At 38.4% G+C, this 23,016-nt stretch overlaps 1 protein-coding gene across 1 annotated transcript in view; it reads right to left on the reverse strand.

The window, feature by feature from the left end:
• PTPRM (protein tyrosine phosphatase receptor type M) overlaps positions 1-23,016 on the reverse strand; it is a 475,520-nt gene that overhangs the window by 51,793 nt on the left and 400,711 nt on the right. The window contains exons 21-22 of the mRNA XM_086472548.1: positions 8,167-8,254; positions 2,481-2,557 (exon numbers count right to left, since the gene is read on the reverse strand). Coding sequence (XP_086328674.1) covers positions 2,481-2,557; positions 8,167-8,254 — 165 coding nt within the window. The remainder of the gene's footprint in view (positions 1-2,480; positions 2,558-8,166; positions 8,255-23,016) is intronic.

A 23,016-nucleotide genomic window follows, 5' to 3' on the forward strand; every position in this document is an offset into this window, starting at 1 on the left:
CTATTGAGTGCAAAGCCTAGCCCTTCTTTTAACAGCTAGAGAATGCTAGATTTGCATTCAGCCTGGGGAAGGGTGGGGGGATGCTCTGTCCACTGTGATTTGTTTATGTTTTATTTCTGAACAGTAAAAAGGCAGGTAAATTCTTTGACTAAATGGTTTGGTATGAATACACTTGTTCACATCTAAATAGGAAGAACACAAAACAATTCTATGTTTCTCTAATGACAAGCACAACTTAATCACAAGATGACTCTGCAATAAAGACTAATACTCTATGGATTCTTTGCGACGTTTGATAGCTTGCCGATAGGGAACAACACCATTTTTATAGTATTTGAGTTTCTGATGTGATGGGAGTGTCACTCAAGGTTTAGATCATGCACTAGTGTGTTGATAAATTCAGTTATACCAGTGTTAATCTTTTAATAATGATTATGATGTGTTGTCAGTCATCAACAGGAAGAATTTAAAGCTATAGCTTACATGCCATTGCAATTTCTTTGTAAAAGAACAAGGGGCATTGTAGTGATGGAAGGTGGGAAAGCCACAAAACAACTGAAGATACCTTGAATATTACAGAAAGAATAAGATGAATTAGAGAATTGATTCCTTTACCTGTCATTGAAGTAAAATTTGGAAGTCTATGAACTTGAAGTGTTCGGATAGCTACAGAGTTGATTTTTTCTGCTGAGTGCTGTCTAATACCCCTAGTGGCTGGGATCAAACAATTCAATTTCCCAGTGGAAAAACGCATGGGAAAAAATACAGCATAACCATTGCCCCTCACTCTTTTACCCAAGAAAATCTCATAGTGTCTCTGACGGTGCCATTCCCTTATTAACATCTTTATTCTGACAACATGACAACTGTACAAATAACCACACAAAAGAGTAAAATTGCAGCTGCTTCTGCAGTAGAATAACAAGCATTTCTAACGGAAACCTGACCAACAAGGTTATAGGCAAAAAATGCCGTGTTTTATGGTAGAATTCTCTTTGGAAGATGGCTGCAGTCCTCCAAGCTTTGTAATGAAGCCATCTGCTGAGGATGAGGGAGAGAATTTTTTGGTTCTAACCTATTGTTTCACTTAGGGTCACATTCTGTCCATCCTCTTGTACTTCCATAAGCAAAAAAAGGTTGCTATGCAGCTATCTTACCACATTTTAAATGAGACTGTACGGTCCAAATCCTAATTCTTCACATCTTTTAATATTTTAGACTCAAATCAAAATCTGACATGACAACAGACTAGTAGCCTAAAATGAGAACAATTCTGAATGTTGAAGAAAAGTGTGAAAGTGAATTCAAATCCAGGTCTCCAATGTGAATGCTCTCCTTCCTTTCATGACAGATTGCTCCCTTCAGAGTTTAGTAAGATATCTAACTAAATATATTTCCATATGCGCCTTTAATCCTTGGTGACTGTGCTATTCTTCCAAACAGCAAGGGACTGAGCAGAAACCTAAGCTTAACTTAATGGCTCTTGAGCATGCTAATAAACACCAATAGAAGGAGGTATCTTCAGAAAGTACAACTTCAGACTTCAGATTGTTACAACTGAAGTACCTACTTTTCTTGTATAGCTCTAGTTCCTCCATACTCTGAGAAAAACATGTTACACTCCTGTTTCATACCAGTGATTAAATCTGAACTGCAAACTATGACACCATTTTTCAAAGACGCCACTGCTGAACAAGAGATCTTTAGCAGACACAGTTTCCTACGAAGCAACTCTTGTTTTACTGAGCTTAACATCTAACACTCCATGTAAACAATAAAATTTTTATCTTTGCTATCCATAGATTTCTGGCTTTAGATAGTATTGACTTTCTAACGATTTTCAATTCTACTTTTGAGTTCATTCTTTCAACCAAAACCACCTTGTCTCTTAAAGAATTTATTCTAATGTAAAACATTAAGTTAACATGATGCAGAATGAACAAAGAAGCCACCTTCAATAATTAAACAGCCTACATATTTAATGAAATGTCTTGCTTGCATTAGAAGTACTGGTTAACAGCTGCAGAATATACTTTGAAGGCGACTTAAAAGTGCAGAGATGACAAGAGATTGCAAATCTCTGCATTAGGCATTACAGAGTTTTGTCACATTAATATGCAAACAGCTTTCTTTTAAATGTGGAATGATGCCAAGCTGTTGACAGAAAGTGAAAATAACATTTTGTTAGCCCATATAAGCACCAGCAGGCAAAGTAGCCATACAGTGTTGCTGGCAAGGTTTCAGTCTAGTGGCAGTCGGAGGAAACGATTCCTTTCATTTGCTTATTGTCAAACCCTTTGAGGCTTTTTTTTTTTCCTTTAGAGTACACCTAGCTTCCAAAGATAGTACTTTTCAACAATGTTTAGCAGCTGATATTAGCTGTGATATCTATTACAAATTATGAATAATATGAGAATAATAAGAGCTCCCTCTGTGACTGAACACAATGATAAGTTTGTTGACTATGTCAGTATACGCACATCAATATAATTTCCATTGATGTAATCGGAACTTGTTTCTCCTTCAATAGGCTGCAATCTCACTCGAGAATGATCATCTGAAATAGGAACAATGAAGAGAAAAAAAGTAATTAAAGACACATTCAGTAACAAAGCCTCCATCAAAATACTACTCTAAAGTCAAGCTAAAACTGCAGCATTTGCAAGTTCATGCTTGTTTTGTTATCCATGAAAACACTGTGTCTACATTTAATCCTCATTTCAGTCATTCATAAGGCTTTCCAAATCCCCTCGGATTTCCAGTCTGAATGTCTTAAATATTTCTAACGTGAAATCCATTGCCATTATATTTTTTGCTTTGGCACCCCTCCGCTTTTGTCAATAAAATAAAATAAATAACATTAAGTTGTCAAAGATTAAGTAATTTAGAAATTGCTTCTGCTAGTACTCAAAAACAAGCTGAAGTCATTCTACAAGACATACCCCACCTCACAGTTTCTGAAGAAAACTCATTATGTTTTCAGTAAGGGAGAAAGCAAAATAAAGTAATGACAAAACTCAAGCAGTCAGATAATGGCTTTGTTACTGAATTTTACTCCACTGTGGCCGCCTATATCTATCCAGGAATGTGCAAACACTTCCAATCCTATTTTCCAAATTCCAATCCAAAACACCATGGCATGAATTTGTATCTTGTCAGCTGCCTCATTTTCTTTATGATACAGAGCAGTGATTAAGAAGTGCTAGAGGCTAGATCTGCCCTCCAAAAGAATCTCTGTATGCTGGCAGGGCTTTTTCTTCTTTGAGACTTCATATGCTTGTCTTGATTCTCTTGGTTCAAAAGCAACCTAAACAATGGCTTTTCCAGAATGCCGCACAAGTTGTTGATAAAACAATTCAAGGGAATGATCTCAAGGATGGAGAGATGGTAAATAGCCACTTTACTGCTGCTTTGTTTACAAGTTACTCTTGCTAATTAGATACCTGTGTATTATTGTGTTTGAATGCTGCTTGCTAGCTGAGCTAATATTACTTGCAGCTGATGACAGACCTTCATGACTGTCATTACTTTGTTGTAAACGTAAACAAGCATTAGAGCATCTGAATTTTGCCACCGATGTTCTGAATAGCTATTTTTTTTCAGCTTTAAAAATCCTAAATGAATGAGAGAACACGAAGTGGCTTAAAACCCCAATTTCATCCTAAGTAGCATAATATTGGCCCCATAATATTATAGGAGAGGAAGGAGAGGGCAAGTGGTTCTTAAAATAACTATGTTTTAGAATTAGAAGTCAAGAGATTTTCAAATAGCTGAGTAGGAAAGGAAGAGGTAAATTCTTTATTTCATCCTCTTTTATGCTCCAAGTCCCAGGGACTAGAGATTTCAGAGCGTCATTTGCTTCCCTGGGATTCCCTTAGGAGAGAGAAAAGAGTACAGTTTTAAACGAAATATAGCAAATCAGAATGGATTAGAATTCCAGCTTTAGGTTCCACACAGCTCCTATTTTGCTATTTTCTTGTGACTATTTCACCCAACAGTCTTCAAAAATGAGTTCTTCCAAACATGTTGGAATACTCAATTATGTTCATCAGGTCAGCCTTTTCAGTCTCTTTATTCACTCCTCCAAGACTACAAATTTGTAGAGATGTGACTCTCCATTACATAACCCATGCTGGTCTGACCCTACCAAGCTGTGCTTATCCAAGTGCTGTGCTATTTGCTGCTTAATTAAGCTATTTAATCAGTTTCTTCAGAACAGAGGTTTGACTCACAGGCCCTTAATTCCAAAAATCTACCTTACTTAAGAAAGATACTAAATTAGGAACTTTCTAAGCTCCAGACATGGCTGCTGCTTTTACAGTTTTGGGACCTGACCCAACTTCTGCCGAAGTCAGCAGACTCCAGAAGTCAAGCTTGCTTGGACTCATGGTATGTCCTCATGCACATTTTCATGATTTCCTGCATCGTTGCCTTAAAAGCATTGCCACCCGGACAACTCAGGCTATTAAATATCTCCACTTTTGTATTTCTTGAATTACTTAGGGTAGGATTCCGCTGTCTAAGCACAAGCATCTCATGCCATTTTATATACCCCAGGATACACTACCCAGCCTTCAGCTGCCACTCTCTCATGTGTACTGTGTCACACTTGTTGGTCCTGCACAGATGTCCTAGGTCACCTGAAACGGCACTACATGTCTATGTTTAGGCAACTGAATCCTGTCTTTGATGACTTGCACACAAAGTTCCACACTGGGCAAAACAAGCTTAATTTCCCACTAAGGAACATCTTAAAAATATAACTTCCTGTTACTTGTTTTAGACTGATTTATACAATTGAGTGATACGCAGTGGTATGTTTTCTTTACCCTTCCTGTTACTTTGCTATTTTCTTTACTTATTCCATTCTTTCCTTGCAATAATTCTTGCTTCGGACGGGGCAAAACTACAGAAGTTAACTTCATACCTGTATCTTCACATTGTTGTTTTGCCGTTTTTTCTTCTCAAATGCATCCTTTCTAGTACTGCATTCTCAGCTAAGTTTCTGGGAATTCTGGAGGTAATGGACTGTTCAATACCCATTTATTTGCAGTGGAGTTGGAGTGGCTCCCTTTTTTAATTGCTTCGAAAACGCCAGTTAACTCCTTACCGTACAGCGACACTTTTTAATTTAAAGAAGTTCTTTAGTCAACAAAAAGAAATGTTACTGTGTCTATGTCTGTGCTTATGGCAAGTAGGTTTACACCTATGAGGTAAGACATATATTTTTCCAACACGTATGTTGATTCTTAAATAGCCTCTAGGTTAACTGATTTTTAAGGTACTTTTTTTCCTTTATACTTCAGCTGCTCTTGACAATTTTCTCAGCTTTTAAATAGTGTCTTTTCCAGCTCATTGTTATTTTGATACCCTTTTATTAGGAGATCAAACTTAACTTTGCACTGATCACTTAAGCTTTCAAAATTAATTATGTTAGAATCCATTTGTCTTTGTAGAAAATGGTAACAGACAACGAATATAAGCATGTTATTCTTGCTGCCCTCATGTTACCTACAACATGTATATGCCGGCCTGCAGACTGTGATCTCTAACAAGCCCCTGGAGTAAATGGTTCATTAGCATGCCAAGCCAATGACCCTTTCTTGGGATGTGCCTTGCTGATTCTTTGCAAATCAAGCCTTTTATAAATGTCTCACCTAAAATGTTTAGCTGCTTTTAAAAGCTGTGATCAATATTCTCTTCTCATTTAGTCAATATTGAGTTAGGTAAAAATAAATACAGAACCCTTCCCACTCTGAAATTACCTCAAGACCTCTCCTGAGGAAAAACTAATAGATTTTACCAAAATCCATACATAACCCTACACAATTACAGCAGAAACAGAATTTTTCTTAGGTAGGAAAAGATTAATTTAGCAGATTCATGCCGGTTTTAGTTCCTAATGAGAAAACACAAAGCGTTTTGTGTTCAGTAAAGAAGGAGCACGTTTTTTGTGACTGGACAGTGATCATGATTCAGCTTGTCAATACGGTGGCTCACAAGCTGTAGCCACTTTCATACAGTGGGTAGGGCACGCTTGCAGACAATTAAACATACATCACTTGGGTAATGTAAACCATATTGCCATTTTGACAAGCTCCTGCAATGCTGGCCACTTGGTGCTATTGTTTTAGTTCCCTCCGAGAACAATAATATCTATAAGCAATAATGTAACAGTAGTATCTTGGGGAAAATTTAAACAAAGAGGATAAATGGATGGAAAAAAATTACATTAAAAGCTTTACAGAAAAAAATATACATTTCATTATGATCATGTACCCATAGTCAGTGGCAGCTGAACCATCTTATTTTTAAATCTTTAAACATAGCATAAAAGGGCAATTTAGTAGAATGGTTTTCAGCTAAAGCAAAAACTTCACACAACTGTCTGGGACAAATTTTCAAAAGTGGTCTGCTAAAACTGTACTCTCAGACTCCAAAACAAGTGATCAGCAGAAAAACACATAAAATAATTAAACAGTTAACTACCCCATTTGCAGACATATGTTTAACAGATGACAAACTGTGGGCAGTTTCAGGCTCTCTTTTAAGATACTGCCTTAACTCTAATGGATTTTAATTCTAACTTGCGTTATCTGTGTTTTCATAGACACATAAATAGGAAGTGTTACTGATAAGAAGAGTCCATCCAACTCTTTCCCTTTGCTAAACACTGAGGACATTAAAATTGAATTGAGATCTAAATGATCTTGAGTTATATTTGCCCTCTCAGAAAGCCTTCAGTATTGCTTGTAATTGCCATTGATTTGTGTATCTAATATCTTTTACTTGTTTTCCCTTGGCTACTCATCCCTTCATTACATCAGACATGTAGCACTAGTAGTCTTCTATTTCCTTCAACCAAAAAGTGTCAAAGTGCAAGGAGACACCTAACATGACATTAAAGAGTGGACTGACAACACTAAACCTGACTAAAAGAGAAGATCTATTGTCATAGGCCTGGACTGGAAACAAAATTTCACAAAAGAAGGATAAACATAAAAACTTTTTGGTATTCTTATTTATCCTTCAGTATTTTTACTTAAATGACAATAGTAATATAATGTATTGCTACATTCACACACAATAACAAGTTCATTATGCATTAAAGACTGCTTGGAGGGAAACAAGCAAAAACCACACCTAGCTAACATAATCTTTTGCATACGCTCCAGACTATCATTATGTTCACATTTCCCTAGAAGATTCCATTTCCTTTTTCAGTAAGTAGCACAGTATACATCCAAAATACACAGCAATACCGTCATGTCCATTCAAAATGATGTGGCAGATAGCATCTCCTGCTTAACCTGCCTCTGCCTCCACAAGCACTTCCTGTGGGTTCTCCTTCTGCAGCAAGTTTCAGAGCTGTTTTCTCTTTGTAGACTGTCTCAGCCCAGCTGGGCCACAGTGATATAAGGGCCTATTCAAACCACCTAACCTAGTGACCACTGCAGGTCACTAAGTCAGGAGTTGGTCTCTCTAGACTCGTAATGCAAGCACTGCAGAGATGACCTCCCGAGGTGGTGATTCAGAAGCATTCAAATGGGCTCTATTTCTCAATCATTTCTTTAGAAGAGATGTCCTCTCTGGCAAGTCCACATGGTTCACTGATGAGGAAACCTAGGTAGATCTGCGCCTGGACAAGCACCTAGATTAGGTGCTAAAGTTAGGGAGTGCAAATAAGCATACATACTCCTTCCATAGGTCCTCCAAATGTTTGGACAATCACCACTGTTTATTTTTCTATGCTGTCCCATGTACCTAGTGTTAGATACAATTCCTAAACTCCAGCAGTATCATTAAACGATCCCTCCATAAAGGCCATCGATCATTTTCATGCTTACAAAACTTCTGACATGCTATGACTGCTGCCAGGAGCAGTCTGGGAGCTGTTAGAGCTGAGTACTGGTTAACGGTGTCATTCTCCATCAGCCAAACGTTGATTACAGGATGGAAGGTATACAGAAGGGTAGTTGAGAAAATGCATTAAGTCTGACAGTTTTCTCAAAAAAAAAAAAAAAAAAAGGAACATCTTCTCTCACTCTTATCTTCTTAATTAGAAAAGAGTAATATAAGGCTGATGTGAGCACGAGGTTGGTGGTCATTCCTATCCAGTTCTGAAGAGAAGTTAACACAGTGCACAATTATGTTGTCAACACTTACATGCAATGATATTCCCATATCTATTTTTCATTCTGTTCTCATCTTTCTTAGCTGAATCCCACGGTGCAGACTGTCCTTCAAAGAAACTCTAAAAAAGGAAAGAAAGTGACATTAAGAAAAGCATGCAGTTAACTTACGGATAAGCCAAGGAGAAAGGCAAACAGTACTTGTGGGTATTGTTGTTGAAGTGTCATTTAACTGTTTCTTTTGCTGAGCAAAAATACAAGTCTCCTGTTTAAACGGTATTTATGCATAGGTCTAGATGTTATCTAAAACTTGACATGAGATTATCTTTGTAACAGCAAGAACTATTTGCACGTGAAGTGCTATTAAACCTTGCCAAAGTTCCATGCTTGCAACACTAGGAGTCCTTCATCTGTGCTAGCCAGATTCTCCACATAGTTCTTATACACACATGAAGCTGAAGGAGCTTCATCATCAATGTTGGAGTTGCTCCAGTATTTGACTGCAGAATTACACACTGTACTAACACGTTTTATTTTTGACATATCCGCAAGTTTCAGTTACTTCTTGGCAGATGACCTCATGGATCTAAACATATATAGGCATTTAAAAAAATTTGGATTCAACTACCATGCAGGTGTCTTTTTTTTTAAACACAATTTATGATACCATTAAGATGATTATTTTGTCAGAGAATAAAAATAATGTGATTTTGTGAAAGATATAATCTAATATTCACCCAACCTCTGTGCTGCAGTTAATAAATTTAATGTAAATAAAAAAAGTTGAAGGTGCTAAAAATATTTTTTTTACATTAATAAAACACAGAAGCTGCCAAAAGCAAGCAAGTTGTTATGTCCTATCTGTCCTGTGCATTCTGCGGTCTAAGAGGGCATTTGCAGAATTTCTTAATTTACAGACTGTATCTGTAAGCTATATAATGTAGATGCATTCTACCATTTTGTATTGAAATATTAATCTTCGTTAAAAATATTTAGTTGCCAAACAAGCCAGTGAACTATCAGGACGATGGCCGGTCTTAACTCATGTTTCTATTTTTTTACTAGAATGGTCAGTAAATATTTTGATTCAAGAGGGACATGAAGATACATGATTTACTTTTCTGGTAACAGAAACCAAAAATGGCTAAGTCTCCAAATAAACAGGGAAAACCTTGGGAAGTTTGTATCTCTTGCTGACCTCAACATATTCTGAGTGGTTTAAAATAGATAATGCTTGTTATATGGACTACCATTAGTGTCCTTTGCCCCCATACTTGAAATGCATTGTTGTTCAAATCCTAATGACTTCCATTAGTAAAAAGCATAAAAGTCAAAATAAACCCTTGATCTCTTGCTGAAGTCAATGGAACACATGGACATTCAGCGTCTAAAATGAGTTTTCTTTTAGTAAGTTCATTAGAGTGCTGGTTTCCCACTTATGATATGGAAATGCCCAGGAATACATGGATTATTTCTAAAAAGATTGTAAATAATAACAGAAGCCTTGTCAAAAGTCTTTGATTTGTTTGTCCTTCATCTCTCCACACTTCCTTAGAAAATTTTAAAAGTTTGTAAATTGAAATTATTAAAACCCACTAATATGAGTAAGTTTCTCCTTAATCATTGCATACCATCATTGGGTACAGCTCTGAGAAATGCAGATTGCTGCCAGGAAAGAAAAGTGGAACCCTGTAAATCTTAAGATAATTTACAGCTTTGTGGCTGTTTGCCAAAAAGGCGCCAATCATTATCTCATTATGTATCTGCCAACGGCATCTAAAGCAAGCAAACCCTCCCACTCCAGAGCACTCTCAACTCAGGCTGGATGGAAAATACTTCTGTAATAAGGCAGACTGAACTGCATAAGGAATTGCTCTCCATGGGCAAAGACCTAGGTCCCAATTTCTTGCAAAGTTCACACTTAGTCTCAGACAACACCCGATGATGAACAATTAAACACAGTTACAGACCAAACAGAGATGGAAATGTTCTGTAACAAAGCTCCAAAGGCAGAACAAACTGATCATTCATCCGATCTAAAACTTGACCTGGTATCTTCCTCAGGATTTTGTGTTTCAGGCAGCTAGACAGATTACAGAGAATTTTAGTTTTCTTACAGTCCTGCTAGAGACTAGTTCACAGAATTGATCCATAAGACTTTACCCAGCAAGTGGTTTTGGGTTTAATTCACTAAGTGTTACACGTGCTGTTACAGAGAAAGAGTCCTGCTGATACAGCTTCCAAGCCTACAGCTTGAAATATGGAGGACCCAAATATACTCCTAGGGACTTCTTGCTCCTCTCTGTTGCACTAATGAACTTTTTAAAAGTTGTTTTAAACCAATCAGTTAGAGTAAATCTCTGGAGACAACTGGGAAAGATTTGCACAGTATTGAATTCACGGAAGATATACAATAGGCAATGTACTCGTTTGGGCAGCTTGTCTGCTTCTCATCTGCTAATGTACGGGTTCAATTTCGCCCACCTGTTCGGAACTTCTGAAAACAATGATAAGCTTAATGAGCCTTACAGATAAAATATCTCCTAATAATATATCTGCAACAGAGATAATTCTATTCTTTAGAATACATATATATCAAACCTTACACAATAACGAAAACCAGGAGACAGATTTACGTTTCCAGCTACTGCACATTGACTTCACTTTCTTTATTAAAAGTATTTTATAGAAAAGGAACTCCAGATATATATTTTTCTTTGGGTTTTTATCAATAAATTAGTGAATGAAATAAAACCTATCACATAGGGAAAATAATGTAATTTATGCAGATCCATTTTTCTTTTTAATTCACTTTGGGACACACATGGGTATTTCAGTGAGAAGTGTACAGAAAAGATAATTTGAAGGAAGAGGTATTACAGTGCAAAAGCATAAAAAGAAACAGTTATTGTAAAAGACAGCTGGAGTGTCATTTCCTAAATTCCCCATGTGCTGCCATTACACAAACCTCAACAGAATGATAATCCACAATGAGTTATAAGGAGAAATCCCATTTGTCCCACAAGTCAAGAACAGAGCAGAAACCTCCTAACAGATGACCTGTCAAGATCTTTCTTACTTGTGAGAAAGATACGTTTCATTACAGCATTTTTTTTAATGTGTTTCCTGACATCTCTCCAGGGAGACTGCTGCACAGCAGCCCACACATTATCTTAGTGGCCATTCATTCTAATTCATCCTTAAAAGTTTCCTAAAAATGTGGACTATTAGGAAGAAATATGCCCCCAAACAGCTTCATTCCACCAAATGTCTGGCAAGGGCAATGGAGAAGCGAAAATGAGTGTACGACATTTCCCAAATCATTTAAAATAAGTATTTCTTTAACTCAAGTCACACAAAACCTTGGCCACCCAGCCTCCACTATCTACTCGAAAAATGAAACACTTTTCAAGCCAGCTGTTGTTACAGCAGATATTTCAGTATGCAGTGTCAATTGTCATTCCGTTATTAGAAAATATTTCAATAATCAGGATAAAACAGTTTTTGAAAAAAACCTGAATTACACAGAACTGCTGTATATGCAACACGAGAACTGGCCAGTGATGCAGCAGCAGAGTCATCTTAGAATGATCGTTTTGCTTGCTTTAACTCAATGCTGCAGTGGTTTCCATCAAAAATTAAATATTTGCCAAGGACTAATTCACTGTGACCCTCAGACTAGAAAATAACTGCAGTATCTCAAATGAGAGGGGGAGATAATAATTGCAAATACAGATTTTTAAAATTATTCCCTTTCCTCATTTAAAATTCATAAGACCAGAAAATATTGGAAGGGACCTATATAAAATACAATTTGAAGAGGCTGGAACGTGGAGAATAGGGTGTGTCTTCAGGAAATAATTTGTGGGTCTGTTGATTGTAATTTTTGGCAACACACTTTCCATCCTAGATTTTCATGCTTCCAATTAAGGACAGTAAAAATAATGCATCTTTGTGAGCGCTTTAAGATCTACAAATGTAACGTGTTGAGTGCAATTTCTATTTTTATTAACCTAAAGCCAAGCAGCAACTTTTTCAAAAAATACTTCACAGTTGCTAGGTGACCACAGTGTAGTCTCCTACGATGTCATTTACAAAACGCAAGCTCTTACAAGCAAAGAAATGAGAAGTTAAGGACGTCATAAATCTTGCTCTGCCTACTTAATAAGCAAGAATATTATTCACAGGTACAAAGAAATGCATATGTAACAAATCTTAAGTTTGATCTCTGGATTTGTTTTTTTAAATGTATGACTCGTTATCATGTCTGATTTTCCCAATTGACCCTAAGTTCCTCCACTGATAATGTCCACTTTTCCATTGCTATTTCTAGATAACCAGATTAAGATGTACTTTGGCAAAATGAGTACTTTGACCTATTCAGTTACAAATGCCTCTGGATTTGTTTTTAAGCTATATGCTGAGTTACTCATACTGTCTACTTCAGGCCAGACCAGACAGCAACTGTAGTCCTAACGGAGGTCCTCGTCTAAACCCAATTAGCCGTAGAGGAAACTTACCTTTCTACCATAGGTCCTTTCAGTTGCAGCTAAATTAGATGCCTAAAATGCTCTGAATTGCATAGTGAAGATACATCGCTAGTCTTACCTCAATATATCACCCTTTACTACTGCTGTGTCCACTTTTTACGTGGAGATAATAGATGGAAAAAAATTCATCCATTAAACTCTGCGTTAAGATTCTAGCGTTGCATTAGACTCTTCTTTGTATTTACAAACCCTAGTAAATACACATTTTATTTTAAGCAAACCCATAAATGTTTGGAGGACAAGGACCTTCAGGCTCATTTAATGAACAGTGCAAGATTTATGAGTACAGTAAATCTGTCAGTTCATTGGCTTTTCAGTATTCAGAATCTGCAAAATATCTGGCATGTGAGTATTTTCTTGTTACTTAAAAACATTAACTCTTTTTAAACAGAAAATTGAAATAATCACATGCAGTTTGTTGAATGAACTATGTATACTGTAAAGGCATTAAGAAGGAAGTCACTGATAGTTACATTAAAGAAATCTGCAGAGAGGTCCAAGCTACAAAACAACATTTTTAATCTTCTAGTCACTTTGAGGAAAGATTTTATCATTGAAAATGCATCACCTGCAAGTAATAAATCACCCCAAGCGTTTGTGAGCAGTGGTAAATGATTTCACTGATGGCAACCCACTGTATGCAAGCAGCTCTTCATACTTCCATCATTGCTTTGGTCACTGAATGCATTTGTGGATGACAGTGGGCCACTAGAGAATATATTCACCATCAGCTTTTTCTTCTTTGTCAGCTTCAATCACTGAGAATTATGTCCAGTTTTAAAATAACGGAATTACAAAAAACCCATTTTACTATGCCTGCCCTTGAAAACTGTCTGTTGCAAGAGCCAATGTGGAAATCTATCTGATCAATGTAAACTGCCTTCAGCAGTTATAAAGCAGTTACCAGTGTGTTACTGTAACCTAGGTCTCAACATGGAAGAAAAAAACCCCAATAACGACTGTTGCAAATAGAATAGATTGATGTTATGCTAAAGCTCCCTCGTTCTGTTTGGAATTTTCTGGAAAAATTAGGCTGATAGTTTACACTACATTTTCTGAGTGTGAGATAAAAGGTGCAGACCAGTCTTAAAGCAGATACACTGTTACAGTCCAACATACAGCAACTCTCTAATATCGTTCCTGATGCTCCTTTACATGGTTGTGCCTCCTTGAAGGGGGGCGGGGGGAAGCAGCATCCATTCATAAAGGCTTGCATAGCTAGAGGTAGGAAATAGAGCCTTCTCCTTCTCAGGTGCATTTAGGTTAGTTTACATTACACAAGAGAAGAAGAGTAGAAAAGCAGAAGTCCTTCTGGTCTTTTGAGACATTAAACTTCATTGTCACTGCCTACATTAAATGTTGAAATGGAAGGGGAACTGTTGACCTCCTCCACTGACTAAGTGCAGAACAACTTAACATTCAGATTCCAAAAGAAAGGACTAAAACCACTTGGTAAAACAAAATCTGGTACTAAATCTGTCATTGTATTGGTGTGCTCATTTTTCAGTGGCAAGATGCTTTCAATTAGTGTATTTTCTAATACATTTGTATTTTTAAAGTCATAGGCTTTGGTACTCCCTGGACAGCTGGCCAGTCTAGCCAAGCTACAGCTGCATGATGAAAATATACTAAAATGATTGAACTGCTTTGGTGTGGTATATTTAATGACACTCGTAGATGCTTGTAGCAGTTAGCACGAGTTAGCTCTAGCTGAAAACAGTGTTAGTAAATGCACACAAAATTTAATCACTATAGGATAAGGGAGTACCTCACTTAGAAGAACAGAGAAGTAACTTAAGTGATGGTGACTTGTCCGTCACTGTGAAAGTTGTGAAGGTGTTGCACACCTTTGGGAACAGCAGATTCTGAGTGCCAGCCATGGCGAAAGGCAGTTTTCAGGCGCCAAGTGCATTTGAACAAGATAATAATGAACGAGGTATTCTTTTCTATCCAGTCCTATATCTGACAAGTGTCTCAGATTGCTTGGGGAGAGAACCCAGAGGACACAGGAGGAGGGCCCCTGAGAGACACTGTAGCAGCACACACGACACGGCTGGCAGACCCACCCAACTTCTCTCCTGGACCATGTACCCTCTCCTGCAGAACGGGGAAGTCGTGCAATTTGTAAAATAGCATCTATCTGTGAACGAAATATTTCGGTAGCTGAGTACATTTAGTCTTCTATGATCAATTGTCATTTGGTTTTAAACCATGACAATACTGCGAAAGAGAGTGTCACGGAGTATTTCTATAACTAATGAAGAATTACTTTCCATGTATTTTTTAAACCAACCTATTTATGAAATTTGTTGATGTAATTTCTTATCTTGGTATCTAGCACTGCCACATCTGAAGTTCACTTGTAAGATGCAACATCAGGAACAGAAATCTTTACGGATTTTGCAGAGTGGTCTAAAAATTTGATAGATAACCTAGTTTCTACAGGCTTTCAAAGCCATTTCCATTTCACCTACTTAAGTTTTAAAAACTCCATTACTTTCATTCCTTTAAAATTCTTTAAGACTTCCGTATAAGGAAAGATTTTAGAAATATGGTGAAATGTGAATTAGTTGAAGGACTGCAATAGAACATACAATTAAAATTCTAATTTAGAAACTTATTCCCTGGCATACTAGATAGCAATAACTTAACCTCATTAATCTTCCTGATTTATCTCCAGAAGAAAAATATAGTATGTTGATGGGACTTCATGATCCTTTTTTAATAGAAAGGACCCTCTGGGTACAATATGCACACTTGCACTGTAACTAACATGCAGGATATATTATTTTTAACTTTGTAAATTTTTGTAAAAAATATTAAAGTTGGTCTCAAGCAGTGCTTATTTCCTCTTATGAAAACAGATTTCCTGCTTTTGGAGGACTTAATGAATAATTTTCATGTACAGCATGTGGGATTTTCATATCTCCCTATTCCTTCTCCACTTATTTTTAACACAATATGTAATTAAAAGTTTTGTTCACAACTATCATACCTTGTACATTTTGAAGAAGACAGTGAACTTGAGCAACACTCATGACTGTAATGTCTATAAACATAAAGTGAACAAACACTGAGTATCAACAACTGCTGTGCTTTGATAGGAAACCTCTTCTGGGGAAATACAGAAAGACATTGATCACCACATAGGCACTATCCATCCTTTTGTGAACAAAATTATCTGCTTAATTAGTCGGTAACTCTCCTACCCCTTTGCTTCCTCCCTACATTGTTCCAAAGGATGTAATTACACGTGCTAATTGCACACGACATGAGTAAAAGATGGTGTGGAGTTATTTATTTCTTAATGAGAATTTCTGCTTACCAAGACATAGGTATTTACACAAAAGAGGCAGGACTCAAGGTTACACACAGTGCACTGAATGTGTAGGTAAGGGTTTTCAGATAAATTCTAAGTTAACTTTTTTATACCATGCTCAGAAGGGTAACACATAAACACAACAAATGACTTGGACAGAAGGAAAATACTCAGCCTGATCACTACGACATGGTTTCAACAAGGCCAAAAAGGAGAGGTATCTTAAGGCATTGGGTAAAGGCAGAGACATCAACTCTGGGCTAATGCAGGTATCCAAGGTACCATTACAACCATCTAACTATGACTTAATTCAGGAAAGTTAACATTCTTATTCTTAATGATGATAATGTGCCTCTTTTGCCCTCATCTTTGAAAACTTACCTCACTTTCACGTATTAGAAGATAAGGTATCCAAAGCAGCCATTGGCTGCCAAATTACCAGTGTAATCCCTCCTCCTTCCGATGTCACAGTGGCAACTTCTGGTGCTCTTTTGTTGCATTTGTTTTACAAGCAGCCACAATCACAGACCCCTAGAACTTCCAGACTGAGCAAGTTGCAATATTGCTGTTAATGGTGCCACAGGCTTCGATTTTTTTGCATCACAGATCTGCACTATTTGCTAAGACTCCTTGAGAATTCCTGTCAAGTAAGCTTTGCAGAAGAAAGGAAATGACATCCTGTTTTACCTAGTAGCAGTTTCCTCCAACTCCTCCTCCCTCCATGGCTGCAACTCTGCTTCTCATTTCCTTTCGCTCTGTTTGGAGTTACTTACGTTTACATAAGGATATCTGTATGCCTGTGCATTGCTACTGTATTAGAATCTGGAAAACTGTGGGTTTGTCTCTTCTTGTTTTTTGTTTCCACTTTTTAATCAAGAAACTCTTTTCCAAGTGCCTTTCTGTCAAGCAAAGCATTCCTTCCACAATAGGACTTAGTACATCACTCCTAGATTTTCTCTGTTAACTCAATGTCAGCAGGCAGATGGATTCTACAAAGTGTTTTTAGGTACCTTAGAGCTTTGAGAATATTATTTGGGATCTTTTTGTGCACTTTAAATTTTAATTCAAAAAACTAATAGAAGATTTGAATATTTCTCCCAAGTCTAGTCCATTTTTCCTCCTAAAGTTTAGCACTATGGTATTTGATTTACTTTACAAATAATAAAAGCTTGCCCCAGGGAATGGTTTCAAAGAGCCTATGAAATGTTATTAAAGCAGACCATAAAGATACAATATGCTATGAAAAATGCAGGCAAGAACTACAGATTTTTTTCTTCCTATAGTAAAGAGAAGAGTTTGCAATCGGTTTAAAATATAACAAGAGAAGAGAAAAATGAAAAAAAGAAAAAAGAAATGAAAATGAAAACTGAGAAAGAAAAAGAAAGAGAAAGAGGGGGAAGAAGAAGACACAAAAACTTGTTTAGTCATCAGAGGAAAAACAATAGTGTGCCTTTAACTGAAGTAGTAAGCTTTGTGTTGTAGTCATTATAATTTTCTGTTCACTCATGTTTTATGTAGTGATTGATGAGAGTGACCCCAGTCATTGCCTACATATGCTATGCAATGCACAAAACAAGGCTTAAGGATTCCAAGAAACTCCTTCTGAAGTAAGTGGGTAATACTTACTTTCCATGGCAAAATACTCACTTTCTGTGATTTGATTGACACTGTAGGCCAGGACACTACTCTGACCAATCACACTGTTTGCAGAGGTACTATTTGTTTAATATCTGTGCACTTCTGCTTGCTGAAGATTATTTCTAACAAAAGGCGATCAACAGCAGACTTTGGCCTGTTTAGGAGACTGGCTGACAAAGTCCCTTGGGAGGCATCCCTAAAGGGCAAAGGAGTCCAGGAAGGCTGGACATTCTTCAAGGAGGAAACCCCAAAGGCGCAGGAGCAGGCTGTCCCCAAGTGCTGAAAAGACAAGCCAGCGAGGAAGACTGGCCTGGCTGAACAGAGAGCTTTGGCTGGAACTCAGGAAAAAAAGGAGAGTTTATGACCTTTGGGAGAAGGGGCAGGCAGCTCAGGAGACTACAAGGATGTCATGAGGTTATGCAGGGAGAAAATTAGAAAGGCCAACACCCAACTAGAACTTAATCTGACTACTGCCATAAAAACCAACTATGTTTCTATAAATACACTAGCAACAAAAGGCGGGCTAAGGAGAATCTCCATCCTTTCTTGGATGGCGGGGGGGGGGGGGAAGATAACGACAAAGGATGAGGAAAAGGCTGAAGCACTTAACGCCGCCTTTGCCTCAGTCTTTAACAGTAAGACCAGTTGTTCTCTGGGTACCCAGCCCCCTCAGCTGGAAGAAAGCGATGTGGAGCAGAAAGAAGCCCCCAGAACCCAAGGGGCAATGGTTAGAGACCTGCTACACCACTTAGACACACACAAGTCTGTGGGACAGATGGGATCCACCCAAGGGTACTGAGGGAGCTGTCGGAAGCGCTCGCCAAGCTACTTTCCATCATTTACCAGCAGTCCTGGATAACTGGGGAGGTCCCAGTTGACCGGAGGTTAGCAAATGTGATGCCCATCCACAAGAATGGCCAGAAGGAGGATCTGGGGAGCTACAGACCTGTCAGTCTGACCTCAGTGCCAGGGAAGGCTATGGAGCAGATCGTCTTGAGTGCCATCATGTGGCTCGTACAGGACAACCAGGTGATCAGGTCCAGTCAGGATGGGGTTATGAAAGGCAGGTCCTGCTTGGCTAACCACATCTCCTCCTATGACAAGATGACCCTTGCAGTGGATGAGGGAAAGGCTGTGGATGTTGTCTACCTAGACTTTAGTAAAGCCTTTGACACCATTTCCCAAACAATTCTCCAGGAGAAACTGGCTGCTCATGGCTTGGATGGGCGTAGTCCTTGCTGGGTAAAAACTGGCTGGATGGCCAGGCCCAAAGAGTGGTGGTGAATGGAGTTCAATCCAGTTGGGAGCCAGTCACAAGTGGTGTTCCCCAGGGCTCAGTGCTGGGGCCAGTTCTGTCTAATGTTTTTATCAATGATCTGGATGAGGTGATCAAGTGCTCCCTCAGTAAGTCTGCAGATGACACCAAGTAGGGCTGGAGTGTTGATCTGCTGGAGGGCAGGGAGGCTCTGCAGAGGGATCTGCACAGGCTGGATCGATGGGGCAAGGCCAGTTGCATGAGGTTCAACAAGGCCAAGTGCCAGGTCCTGCCCTTGGGGCACAACAACCTCATGCAGTGCTACAGGCTGGGGGATGAGTGGCTGGAAAGTTGCCCGGCAGAAAAGGACCTGGGGGTGCTGGTCGGCAGCCGGTTGAACATGAGCCAGCAGTGTGCCCAGGTGGCCAAGAAGGCCAACAGCATCCTGGCCTGTATCAGCAATAGCGTGGCCAGCAGCAGTCGGGAGATGATCATCCCCTGTAGCCAGCACTGGTGAGGCCGCACCTCGAATTCTGTGTGCAGTTTTGGGCCCCTCACTGCAAGAAGGACACTGAGGTGTGGGAGTGTGTCCAGAGAAGGGCAATGAAGCTGGTGAAGGGCTTGGAGAACAAGTGTTATAAGGAGTGCCTGAGGGAACTGGGGGTGTTCAGCCTGGAGAAGAGGAGGCTGAGGGGAGACCTGATTGCTCTCTATAACTACCTGAGAGGAGGTTGTAGCCAGGTGGGGGTTGGTCTGTTCTCCCAAGTGACAGGAGAAGAGGGAATGGCCTCAGGTTGCACCAGGGGAGGTTTAGATTGGTCATTAGGAAAAATTTCTTCATCGAAAGTGTTTTCAAGCACTGGAACAGGCTTCCCAGGGAAGTGGTTGAGTCATCATCCCTGGAGGTATTTAAAAGACATGTAGATGTGGTGCTTAGGGACACGGTTTAGTGGTGGACTTGACAGTGTTAGCTTTATGGTTGACTTGATGATCTTAAAGGTCTTTTCCAACCTAAACATGATTCTATGATTCTGTATCATTGAAGTGGTGGACACATATGCCAATAAGAAAGGTGATTTCTGACACATTTGTAGCTAATCCAGTAATATTTTTGCCTGATTTTAGCTGAATAAATCATTGTAATTGAGACAGTGCGCTGAGCTCAGAATTCACAAGAACTGCCTGACTCTTTACATTAGTTGATCCAAGCGTAGAAAACCTGATAACATCTTCAAATCCCCTGTAAAGACAAGCTGTTTCTGACTTAGAACCACACAATTTGGAAAAACCTTGAACATAATAAAATTCCCTGAAGCAACAGAAAACAGCATGTGGAGAAACGAAACAAAAGCAAACAAATGTTGAATTTGAAAAGTGAATAAAACCTCTCCTATCTTGATCCAAGTTGTAATGTACACACAGCTGATCTAACCTTTCAGAAGTGATAAACCACCCCTCAGATTTTCCTCACTAAGTGAGCCTCAAGGGTTTTCATGAGTGTATCTAGGCCGCTCTAGTTAATATAGTTTGGATAGAAGATAAGAAAAAAACAAAGCTCACATAATAAGATTTTAATTCTGCTACAGGGGGACACTGACATCATATTAAACTACAAGATAAAAGCCAGGGTACACTGGTGTGCACAGATGGAACACAAATATTTTGCACACTGTTCTTTTTCCCAATGGATAAGATAGGACTTTTCAAGGGAAGTAGGAGTAGTAGGGTAGGCTAAAATAGATAAGGGTCTACTTGCAGTGCCCTTTCAAAAAAAGGATAGCACTTCATTGTGCTGGTTCATTACATTTTTTGATCTTTGCAGCAAACTTTGGTGCCTCAATGTCTGCTTTGCTTGTTTGCAAATCCACTATTTGCTAGCATATATAAAGACAATTATTCATTCCTCTAGGCTTGACCTTTAGCACAGGATTTTCCTTGTTCTGAAGAAAAAGATCTCCTTCTATCTAAACCTACATGACTACTTCCTACTTGTCTTGGCTGGCATCCAGTCCCTGTGCCTATCATTTGCAATGCTGTTCTGCTCAGAGGAGAGAGGTAATGGGACATAGTAGAGCTGCTAAGTGCTTCCACAGTGAAGGGAGCTCCTGCTACTTTACTATTCAAAACTCCTGGCTCCGGCTTTTTAAAGTTATGTATCCTTTTTTCAGACACCCCTCTGCAGGCTCTCACTTCCCTTCGCCAGTCATTTTCCCTTTGGACAACTACACACTCACTGGAAAGGAGTGGGTGGGTAAAAACTTGAAAAAAATTGGTGTTGGTCCTAGACGTTTCCACACCTCTCTGAGAAACAATACAGAGTATTTAAGAGCATATAAAGATAATCAGCATAAAAATAGTACCAGTAGTAATGGGATTGACAATGATGACAAGTGTTGCTGGCAATTGTTAACATAATCATTTTTAGCATCCTCTCTGTACACTGACAGACAGCAGCGCTTCAATACAGCCCCAAGACTACTTGTTAGTACAAAGAGTGTCTGGTTAGGTGCACTAATGAATAGCAGCAGCTCACCAACCTGAATTGTCCTATTTTGATGTTAGAAATGTATATACAGCACTTTCTAATTCCAAGGGAGGTAACCCTGCAGCAATTTATCAACCAGGCTTAAAACCAGACAGTTTACGCAAATATATAATACATGGGATCACAGGCTACTCAAATGACCCAGACTCAGCTAATGGATAGAGTGAAGTGGAAGCACTCCAGGTTAACAATCAGGGAGGGGCAAAAGGCACTGCTGTCCCTGAACACTGTCCCTTGAGGACCACTTCTGCATCATTAATCTAACATCAGATACGTGGTACTACTATTTCGTCAATGGAAAAGTATAAACATATACACAAGTGACATCAGTTTCACTACAGCATGTATCCACAGGACCTTATCAATAGACATTTGGATTGTCCAACTCTATTTCCATGTAATCAGCTAGTATATTCCCAATGCCTGAGAAAAACTTTCAAAGAGGTTTGAGAAGTCTTCTAAACTTGTATTGACCTTGTGCAATACAATGGAGATCTTTGAATGTCCCAGTGCAAATGTCTCTTCTTCCTTCTTATTTATCACTTACACAGCATACATTCAGAGAATATACTCTGCAAGTGAAATAAGTATTAGACTAACTAACAGAAAAAAAAATCGGTCTGTAGCAATAATGATGGAGATGGCAAATTGAATGCCATCAGTTGCTTACTGGGCAGATGTGCAACAAGGATGTCTCTTCTACTCATAATTCGGTAGAGTTTTATACTTGCTATGTACAGGTAACAGCACAGTTTAGCAAAATAACAAATCAAATGTAATATTCACAGAAAACAGACTCTGGCAAAAAAAGGGAAGAAAAGTGTAATTGTTAAACAGGACAGTCTTTTTTTCTAAAGGACAATATGGTGAGGGCACAAAGGTGAGTTGTTTATGGAGTAAGGGAACTAACTGAAAAGATACAAAGCTCATGCAACAAAAATGCATTATGAAATCAGAAACTTAACAAACAAATAGTTAGTCACAGAGAAAAAAATAGTGCAAAATATTGTTTACATTCACAGCTTTAAGAAGAGAAAAGGAGTAATGATAGTTCTGCACTTAGATCACACCCATGACATTATTCTGTGGATTTTTTCCTGATGCGCAGGACCCCTGCAAACACCTAGCTACTCCTTTGTTCCGATTCTGATCTTGCTGAGTATCAAACCAATTCTTCAGTAATGAAGATTGAGATTTAATGACTTGATGTATAATTTTGTTTTTTGCAATCTGCTTCTTCATTTTCTTTTTTGCATAAACTAAGCAAAATACAGCAATTTATCAGCTCTCCATGGACATTTCAAGAGCTTTATACACATTGCAGCTCTACATTTTTATTCTACATTTCCTTTCATTAGAACACTGCACTCAAGCTAGATTAATTGAGGCAAGCCAACATTGTAAAAGCTCTGAATAGCAGCAGATGCCTTTATTCTCTGCATCCCTCCATAAAACAAAACTTTTTAAAATTTGAGTCTCTATATAAATATTTCCCTTACAAGACAATACAAAGATTCCAGGCATCTGTCTCTCATTAAGCCAATTACTAGTTGTTTAAAATAATCCAATAAAGTCCA

The sequence above is a fragment of the Leptosomus discolor genome, chromosome 13 (genome assembly GCF_034619465.1).
Source record: "Leptosomus discolor isolate bLepDis1 chromosome 13, bLepDis1.hap2, whole genome shotgun sequence".
Classification (NCBI taxonomy): domain Eukaryota; kingdom Metazoa; phylum Chordata; class Aves; order Leptosomiformes; family Leptosomidae; genus Leptosomus; species Leptosomus discolor.